Source organism: Daphnia pulex, chromosome 7, assembly GCF_021134715.1.
Source record: "Daphnia pulex isolate KAP4 chromosome 7, ASM2113471v1".
Classification (NCBI taxonomy): domain Eukaryota; kingdom Metazoa; phylum Arthropoda; class Branchiopoda; order Diplostraca; family Daphniidae; genus Daphnia; species Daphnia pulex.
This window is the reverse complement of record NC_060023.1, coordinates 657,566-667,711: the sequence shown is the minus strand read 5'-3', so window position 1 is coordinate 667,711 and position 10,146 is coordinate 657,566. Positions and strand designations below refer to the sequence as shown.

Below are 10,146 nucleotides of genomic sequence, written 5' to 3'. Positions count from 1 at the left end.
AGGAATAGTAGAATACAGAGATGCGTGTAAGAAATAAAGTATTGTTGGTTGGTTAAGCCAAATTGAGTGGTTTAAAAGGGACAGGGACAAGGGGGGATTTAAATTCAAATCAACATGTTGATGTGGTGTTTGAAGAGCACCAATCGAGAAAAATTGAGACGTACAGCTGATACAGCTAGCATGGCAAATAGACGACATTTCGACAAAATGTTGCAGCATAGCAAGCAATAGCAAGAGACGACATTTTGGAAAAGTGTTGCAGCATAGCAAATAGACGACATTTTGGGAAAATGTACAGCAGTTTCGGTCCGCAAGGAAATTATAGGCTAGATTACTTGTAAATTCACGCATCAAAAATTACATTCAGTAACCTTAAGGAATTCAAGCAATTACCTTTGTCATTTTTATGATGGGAAAATTGTCGAAGTACACCGTAGTGAGTAGCAGCAACTCACTACGGACCAGGGGAAAAAAGAAACAAAACTGAATAAGCAATCAGAATATTTTGAATGTGATGGCTGGTTTAATACCGTGGTTTACCTCAACTTCTGACATCAGAAATTTTTGAAACTGAACGAGTTCATGTTTAAAAACAAAGGACATCAAACAACAATTGATTCCATCACAATGCACCTTTTTTTAAAGTTTAATTGAAAACTGGAAAACTTCTTTTGAGGACCCTGAGTGGTGTAGTATTTCGGAGCTTTAGTGTAGTAGCACTAAACCTAAAAATATGTGGTTAACGGTACACTCTATATTGAGATTGTAGAAATAGTAGGATTCCTGGTTAGTCTCATGACCTTCCAAGACGTGTTTAAATGAGGCGGGTCAGAGAGCACCCAGCAAAAATAGAATACAGAGATGTGTGTAACAATAAATTATGCTGATTGAACAAGCAAAATAAAGTGGGTTAAAAGGGACAACGGGGATTTAATTTCAAATGAGAACAAACCAACATGTTGATGGTGTTTGATTAGAAAAAAAATGGAACATGGCGGCAAAAACTGGACTACTCCGGTCAAGAAATTCGAGGATTAACCCTCGAAAAAGGTTCTGGATTTTTCCACAGAACACACACAAGAAAAAAATACGTTTGACGATCAGCTAATGATGTCTTGTAATTATTCAACAATATTTCATCACCAAAATCAAATCAGTCTGATGCACAAAATCTGAATCTAGATTAAAGAGGAATAAATCTTTTGAATTACTCCTTTACTTCTGTAGGGGTTGGAAGAACCAATTTGTTGTAAGATTTATCCCTTTCATGAACTATATTATGAATGTGATGGCTGGTTAAACACCGTGGTTTACCTCAACTTCTGACAACAGAAATTTTTGAAACTGAACGAGTCCATGTTGAAAAACAAGTTCGTCAGTTGAGAATCCAAAATTGTTTATGCTATAAGCATAAACGCCAGAGTTTCGACTCGTATCTCAATATTCTGATTTGGACGGAGTCGGAGACAGCCCAGAAGGGACCGTTCTCTACTGGATCCGGATATTAAACGACAATTGATTCTATCACAATGCACCTTTTTAAAAAAGTTTAATTTGAAAGTGATGCTTTAACGCAAAGAGGATAACTGGGATCAGCGGGTTTTTTTAAGGGTATTATGTAAGCGAGATCAAAAGGCGTCTAAAAAAACAATCGAAAGAGTATTTTCTCAGGATTGAGAATTCTAGTTTTAAACAAAATAGGAACTAACTTCCGTCTTGGTCTACGGACTAAAGAGAATAGGCACGACCACCGGTAGTGAATATTGGTGGGGGTCGACTATCTATCGGTCGGCTCGCCATCAAGTGCAAGATCTCACATGAGGAGGAAAAATTGGCAGCCAACAGGTTAACTAAAATAAATCTAGTGGTATAAGTAACTTTATGATGGCTGCAAATTGTCGGAATTTGTTTCATATTAGTTCTAAAATGAATAGTATGACGGATTACATGAGGAGCTCACATGAGGAGGAAAAATTGGCAGCCAACAGGTTAACTAACAAAACTTAGCTAACTTTGCTTTTTTGCGGCTTTACAGTTTGGTAAACGATTCCGCGTAGACTGGAGATTGGAATTCTTGCTATTTCAGGCAAAACATTGGAATTCTTGCTATTTCAGGCAAAACATTGAGTTGGGGACGGGTTGTGGATTTAAGAAGGGGGGGGGAAGATGTGAACGACCTGGTTGACAAGACAGCCATCCATTCCACTCAGTATCTGTTACATAAGGTGTGTAACTCCTAGGAGAACTTCCAGATCGTGTTAGAGTTTGGTTGCGAGTTGGTGCAAAATTTGACGTTCAATGGATTCATTTTCTAATCGATTTAACCTGTCGAATAAATCTGCTGGTGACGTACTGCGGTTTATCGCAACTTCTGACGTAACTGAATTACACAAATGTACTTTTTTCAACTACTCTCAACTTCTTTTTTATGTTTAATGTGAAAATGATAACTTGTCCCATATGCTTCAATACAAATTTAAATTACTATCACCGTTTTTTCTATTTTTATTTCAACATTTGTTTAGTAGATGGATTGCAAAAGATGAGGAAAGAGTTAAGAATTCTAACTATAATTAAGAGTTCGTTCGAGTATAAAAAGAAGACGACTATAATTGATGATGGCGATAATGATAAGAAAAGAGCAAGATATAATTTTAGACGAACACTTGCGAAACGGCTTTAAGCGAGATCAAAAAGGCGTTCAAATAAGAAGAGCTCAAGAACTAAAACACGCAAGAATATGTTACATCGCAAAATAAATCTAATTTTACTTTTAATGAAAAAAATACAACCCTAAAAGAAAATCTAAATTTAGTTTAAAAACATTTCCTAATAAAAGCGTACATAAAAAATGAGACGCACTAAAATTTTGATTTAGAAATATTTCTTATACAACTGTTGGGAAAACCAGTAAAAAGCAGTTAAAACTAGGTTTCCGAAAGATAAGCCTCTAGTAATCGTCAAGTTATGCACTCTCGACTCAGCTCAATGTTTCAAAATTGTTTAATTTGCTTATCAAAATTTTATTAGACCTGGTTATGTCAACAGTATCACGCAATTGCAGTGATGGAAAGTAGGCGACAGACGAGAGAGTTATCAAGTTGATTTTAATCTAAAACAATTGCAGAATGGGTAAAGAAATAATAAAGGATATCACGTTTTAATTCACGCAGGATAACAAAAGCTCACAATGAGATTTCCCCATGTACGCATTACTGTTAAGTCAACACACACACGAAATTTTCTTATCGTTTTTTTTAAAAACCCCACGAGTCACAAATTTGAGCATACAACAACGGTTGCCGATAAAATTTCTCTATCCAACGATGGTATACAGTCAAGAATTATAAAAAGCCCAGCATAACTTTGTGAACCAACCAGCCACAACTACACAGCCGAAACAAGATGTCGAACAAGATTCAAAATCAGGAGATGCGCGAACTTCCAGTCAAGTTCAGCGTCATTCCGGAGACCCTCCAGAGTCCGTTCAAGGAACTCTTTCCGGCCTACACCGAAGGTTTGGTCAAGGGCGAGCCGGGCAACTTTGTCTATCATCCGCTTTACGGTGCCAATGCCGACAAGTTTTACAATTTTCCCATCCGCAAAGACGACGTCTGGATCCGCACCTTTCCTCGATCAGGTAACCAATTCAATTTTTTTTACTGCAGTAATTCGCAATTGTTTTAATCAATTAGAATTAATTTAATTTAATCGTTTAATTTAATAATAATTGAATAAATTAAACACAGGAACTACGTGGACTTCCGAATTGGCTTGGCTGATTATGAACGACTGCAACTTTGATGTGGCCAATAAAATTCCTTTGACTGTCCGATCGCCCAACATCGAGTAAGTTTGAATATTTTAATTGATATTCAATTACTATCGCTGATTTATTAATTTAAATTTACAGCACATGCTATGCCACCAATTGGGAAGCGAAAGCGACAGCTGAACTCAAAGATTCTCTACCAACTTTGGAAAAAATGGGCGATTTACCTTCGCCACGAGTTCTGAAAAGTCACTTGCCCGCTTATCTACTGCCACCAGACTTGCTAGAAACTTGCAAGGTAATAACAGAAGACAATTCAACACCATGTAAGAAAAGAGAGTAAAAAACAATTGAAATTAGGTCATTTACGTCGCCCGAAACCCAAAAGACGCCATCGTTTCCTTCTACTACTTCCACCAAATGGTCAAATTCTTCCAGTTTAACGGAAATCTCGAGCAATTCGCCGAATACTTTATTCAGAACAAACGTTAGAGCATTGTCAATCAATAGAAAAAGATTTCAAAACAAGTCTTAAATGTTAAAATATTTCCACAGTTGTCTGGACTCCTTATTTCCCCACCGTCCTAGACGCCTGGGCTATCAAGGATCACCCCAACATGCTCTTCCTCTTTTACGAAGACATGAAAAAGGTAATTCAATAATAGCTAATTAACTCTGTGAAAAAAGATAAGGAATTGAATTTTCCATCAAACAGGACATCAGGAAGGAAATCAAGAAAATCGCCGCATTCCTGGGCAAAACTTTGACGCCAGAGCCGGGGGTTGGCAACTCAAAATTTGGGTGTACGAGGATTCAGAATCTCAGAGATTCCGAGAGATTCTAGAGATTCTGAGAGATTCTGAGAGATTCTACGAGATTTCTGCGAGATTCTGAATCAAGTTTTCCCCAAAATTCCGCTAGGGGCGCCACTAGTCCTTGGCCCAGTTTCTGTACAGAAGTCTGCACTATGTTACGTAGTGGGCGTAGCTCCGTTTTGGCATGCTCTATACAGCTTATAGGCATGCAGTTCGTATTATCTTTAAGATAATTTACTGATAGGAAAAGGTGCTAAATAGGTTTTGTAGTTTCAAGTAAGATGAAGTAATCTGAAAGTTAGAAATTTGATAGGTTTGAATTAAAAGTCCAGATTATTAATTTTTAAAAATATACAGGTAAAATTAACTTAAATTAATGGGAATTAAATGGCATATTATCAATAAAGTTTTTTTAACCATAAATTTTTCCCACCCCATCCTCCATTCATGAGCAGATGAAAAAATGTGTACGCCACCCAGCGGTGGGGAAAAGGAGGGAAAATTTAAAAAGATTTAGCGCAACCCATATTTTTACATTTTTCAGCATTTCTAGTGCATTATTTACGATTGGAGCCTTTCAAAGACCAAATTCACAAAATATCTGATATTTTAGACGGTTTGGGGGTAGTTTAAAGTTAAAAAAGGGGGTAAATTTAGTGAGATTCTGGAGATTCTACGAGATTCTATGGGATTCTACGGGATTCTGTGAGATTCTGAAGATTCTACGAGATTCTGAAGATTCTATGAGATTCTGAAGATTCTGGAAAGATTCTTAAGATTCTGACAAGATTCTGGCTAGGGTGTACGAGGATTCTGGGGAGTTGCCAACCCCCGGCCAGAGCAGATTGAAAAGTTGGTCGATCACGTCAAAGTGGACAACTTTTCCAAAAACGCATCAGTCAACATGACGATGGAGATCAAGTCCGGATTCACCAACGAAGGACACTCGTTTGTTCGCAAAGGCCAAACTGGCGACTGGAAGAACCACTTTAGTCCTGAACTAAACAAACGCATCGACGAATGGATCGAGACAAATTTGGCGGGAAGCGATTTGAAATTTGTCACCGAACTCGACCACCAAGAATAAAATTTTATTTAAAATTATCGAACCATCGCATCCAGAATTATAAAATTCAAATAAATAAGGACAACTTTCATTTGCTGTATACTGATTTATCATAGAAAATTTGAACGAAATATTCTCAAACATTTTACGACTCTATACCTTGTGTGGGACAAGAGAAGATTTAAGTTTTATAACTGCAGTCTATAATAAATCAAATTTCCAAGTTGTAAAACTCTTGTTAATCCGCACCGTCTTTTATCAGTTAAAAGTCTCACGCTTATCTACACTAAGGACATAACGACGGTGGAAATTAAGGCCCACGGCAACAGGATCCGAATTGTACATCGAAAAACAACCATTCCCTGGTCGCCATGTCGTCCAAAAACAATCAAAAAGAAAAGCAGGAATACCCATTCACTTTCAAAGTTATACCGGAAACCCTCCAGAGTCCATTCAAGGAACTTTTCCCGTCTTACCCGGAAGGTCTCGTGCAGAGTCAACCGGGCAATTTCGTCTACCATCCGCTCTACAGTCCAAACGCAGACGAATTTTACAACTTTCCAATCAGGAAAGATGACGTCTGGATCCGCACTTTCCCCCGATCAGGTAAAGTAATTCAATTCGATTTGTAAAATGGCGGCAAATTTGAATAATTTTGGCGACACAGGAACCACCTGGACTTCCGAATTGACTTGGCTCATTATGAACGACTGCAACTTTGAAGAGGCCAATAAAGTCCCGTTAACCATTCGATCGCCCAATCTCGAGTAAGTTGTTATTAACAGATACCTGTGGAACTCTGAATGATTTTTCCCCTTCGTCGTATAGTACATGTTATGCAACTAACTTGCAATCAATGGCTTCTCAGGGTTTCTCATCCACCGTACCCACTTTAGAGAAAATAGCCGATCTACCCTCGCCCAGAGTCTTGAAAAGTCATTTGGCGGCTTATCTGTTACCTCCCGATTTACTCGACACTTGCAAAGTAAATGGAATTACAAATTAGCACAATTGATTATTATTAAAGTTGATTTTAGGTCATCTATGTCGCTAGAAATCCCAAAGACGCTCTGGTATCTTTCTATTACTTTCACCACATGGTCAAATTCTTCCAGTTTACAGGGACACTGGAACAATTCGCCGAATATTTCATTCAAAACAAACGTAAAACATTAATTAAGACATTTTAAACAATTGTTAGAAATTTGATCGAAATACTTTGAAATTTTCAGTTATGTGGACTCCTTATTTCGACACCGTTCTAGACGCCTGGGCCAGTAGAAATCACCCCAACATGCTCTTCCTCTTCTTCGAAGACATGAAAAAGGTAATTTCATCAACTTAGTAGCTTTTTAATCATGCCACAAGTGTGAGATGGGAGTTGCTTTGATTATCCAAGGATATCAGGAAAGAAATCAGAAAAATGTGCAGCTTTCTCAACAAAACGTTAACCGATGAGCAAATCGATAAATTAGTCGAACATGTCAAAGTTGACAATTTCTCCAAAAATAAATCGGTTAATTTGACCATGGAAATCGAGTCCGGTTTAATTAATGAAGGGCACTCGTTCGTTCGCAAAGGTAGTACCTCAACTAATTAAAAAACCTTTTTTTTAATTTTACAATCAAAGTAATTGAGATCGATTGATTGTAATTTAATAAAAAGGTAAAACGGGCGACTGGAAGAATCACTTCAGTCCGGAATTGAACCGGCGCATCGACGAGTGGATCGAGACAAATTTGGCGGGAAGCGATTTGAAATTCGTCACCGAACTGGCCGATCAAGATTAAAGATGTGTTAAAAATGGTACACACCCAGAACCAGCCCTGCACTACAAATTAATAAGAAAAATACAATTCACGCCAAGAAACTTAACGCTCTGACTTAAACATTAAAACTAACCGACACAAATGTTGATTTTATAAAAATTTCTTTCACCCAATAAATTTAAACGAAAAATGACTTCCATTTTTAATCAAACAAATAATCTTTTTAAAATCGTGGACCCAAAATTTATAATTCATTTATCAAACAGACTTGTGACAGCTCGAGTTGTCGCTTCTTTTTAAATACCTGTCACTTTCAATGTATCAATAAAGGTTAAAATATAAAGTTCAGGGCCAAGCCCACTTTAATTTAACGCCTTTTCGAATGAGCGAATAAGGCCAGATCCCCATCCAACAGAAGCACAAACGAGCTTAATGGATAAAAACTAAAACCTTTTGACTGGGCACGCCCATCTTTTATCGGATACTCATGGGTAATTCCACACAGACGGGACAACAAACATGTCGAGCCCCAGAAAGCCAACGAAATAAACCCCTTAATCAAGCCACATTACAAAAAAACAAAATCGAACTCTCAAACAAAAACTGCAGATAAAACCAGAATAAACCGACGAGCCCCTGTCTTGTTTTGTCTGCCACGTCAAGCTCGTTAGCCTCAGTCACGTAGACCCGTTGTTGCTATAGGCGACCAAAAACACCTGGGTTGGACAAAACCCAACAAATCTTCCCCTGTTATCATCCGTGAATAATGTTCACGATCGAAACAGTTACGAAATCAAATCAGACTTGATCAAATGTGTGTTTATCTCGAATAAAAGCTGGGGGTAAAACCTTGTAATAGTCATCCCATCTAGGACAGAGTATTAACTGGTATTTACTTAAATTCAGCGAGGAGAAACTGTTATCTCTGGACAAAGAGGAAAAACCCAGACAGGAGCCACGCAAGATGTCCAACATATGAAATAGAATAATCTACTATACAGTCAAGAAGACGACCAAAAATGGTTATCACTTGATTTTGTTTGAGGGGGCTTATCGCCGGCTGAGAGATGGGGCAAACGGCCGGGTAGAAATAGGCCACCGCGCCCACCACAGCTTCACACTCAACTAGGATCGATCCCACTCTCGCTGTCGTCCGCCATGGCATCCAGCAACTTTCCCTACACTTTCACCACCGTTCCAGACACCCTTAAGAGCCCATTCAAGGAGCACTTTCCGGCCTACACTGAGGGTTTGGTCCAAAGCAACCCTGGCAATTTCGTCTACCATCCACTTTACGGTGCCAACGCCAAAAAGTTTTACGATTTTCCCATCCGCAAAGATGACGTCTGGATCCGCACTTTCCCCCGATCAGGTATAGAATTTGACAATTCAATTTGTAAAAATTTTGGCGGGCATTTGAATAATTTTGGCGACACAGGAACCACCTGGACTTCCGAATTGGCTTGGCTCATTATGAACGACTGCAACTTTGATGTGGCCAACAACATTCCCTTGACTGTCAGAGCCCCCAACATCGAGTATAATTAATTGACTAATTGATCGTATCATTTAAGTTTAAATGTTGTTATTTAACTTGTGTGAAATTCAGTACGTGTTACTGCACCAACTGGGAAGCCAAGGCGACAGAGGAGCTCAAAGATGCCCTGCCAACTTTGGATAAAATGGACTTTTTGACGTCACCCAGAGTGCTCAAGAGCCATTTGCCCCACTACCTGCTACCCCCTGGCTTGATGGACACTTGCAAGGTAATTTCGACTTGATTCAAATGAATTGAGATAAATAGCTATTTTTTACTGAAATAATTGAACTTGCAGGTCATCTACGTGGCACGTAATCCAAAAGATGCCATCGTCTCATTTTACTACTTCCACAAAATGGTCAAATTCTTCCAGTTCGAGGGAACCCTGGAAGAGTTTGCCGAATATTTCATTGCAAACAAACGTAAGAGAATCTATCAAATTTCAGAAATTTAAAAATGACTAAATTTTGAAACAAAATTTACTGCAGTTGTCTGGACACCTTATTTCCCGACCGTCCTGGACGCCTGGAAAAACAAGGATCACCCCAACATGCTCTTCCTCTTTTACGAAGACATGAAAAAGGTAATTAAATAATAGCTAATTAACTCTGGGAAAAAAGAATAGGAATTGAATTTTCCATCAAACAGGACATCAGGAAGGAAATCAAGAAAATCGCCGCATTCCTGGGCAAAACTGTGACGCCAGAGCAGATCGAAAAGTTGGTGGATCACGTCAAAGTGGACAACTTTTCTAAAAACGCATCAGTCAACATGTCGATGGAGATCAAGTCCGGATTCACCAACGAAGGACACTCGTTTGTTCGCAAAGGTAACATTTTATAACTCCAATTCAAGTTGAGATAATCATTAAAAATGTTATGAAGGCCAAACTGGCGACTGGAAGAACCACTTCAGTCCTGAACTAAACAAACGCATCGACGAATGGATCGAGAAGAATTTGGCGGGAAGCGATTTGAAATTCGTCACCGAACTCGACCAGCAAGATTAAAATCAAAAACACATTTTCAATGTTATTACTAATAGATTGATTGTCAATCTGATCGATTCCTAACAAAAACTGTTACAATTTCAAATAAATTCAATTATTGTTATCCATTTGTTTTTTCTCAAACTTGATTCATTAAACAAGTATTAAATTTGAAATAAAAAACGACGACAAGAAA

At 38.3% G+C, this 10,146-nt stretch overlaps 3 protein-coding genes across 3 annotated transcripts; all 3 read left to right on the top strand.

Moving 5' to 3' along the window:
* Window positions 1-3,351: 3,351 nt before the first annotated feature.
* On the top strand, window positions 3,352-5,784 carry LOC124196917 (sulfotransferase 1C3-like). Its single transcript, XM_046592169.1, has 7 exons — window positions 3,352-3,640; window positions 3,750-3,849; window positions 3,914-4,070; window positions 4,133-4,259; window positions 4,328-4,422; window positions 4,488-4,540; window positions 5,422-5,784. The coding sequence occupies exons 1-7, from the start codon at window positions 3,406-3,408 to the stop codon at window positions 5,672-5,674; spliced, it is 1,020 nt and encodes a 339-aa protein (XP_046448125.1). The 5' UTR covers window positions 3,352-3,405; the 3' UTR covers window positions 5,675-5,784.
* A 92-nt stretch (window positions 5,785-5,876) lies between these two features.
* On the top strand, window positions 5,877-7,611 carry LOC124196918 (sulfotransferase 1C4-like). The gene is made up of 7 exons (XM_046592170.1): window positions 5,877-6,259; window positions 6,321-6,420; window positions 6,482-6,638; window positions 6,691-6,817; window positions 6,886-6,980; window positions 7,053-7,233; window positions 7,319-7,611. The coding sequence occupies exons 1-7, from the start codon at window positions 6,025-6,027 to the stop codon at window positions 7,441-7,443; spliced, it is 1,020 nt and encodes a 339-aa protein (XP_046448126.1). The 5' UTR covers window positions 5,877-6,024; the 3' UTR covers window positions 7,444-7,611.
* Window positions 7,612-8,479: 868 nt separating this feature from the next.
* Window positions 8,480-10,074, top strand: LOC124196919 (sulfotransferase 1C4-like). The gene is made up of 7 exons (XM_046592172.1): window positions 8,480-8,794; window positions 8,861-8,960; window positions 9,032-9,188; window positions 9,258-9,384; window positions 9,451-9,545; window positions 9,611-9,791; window positions 9,847-10,074. The coding sequence occupies exons 1-7, from the start codon at window positions 8,581-8,583 to the stop codon at window positions 9,969-9,971; spliced, it is 999 nt and encodes a 332-aa protein (XP_046448128.1). The 5' UTR covers window positions 8,480-8,580; the 3' UTR covers window positions 9,972-10,074.
* The last annotated feature ends 72 nt before the right edge of the window (window positions 10,075-10,146 follow it).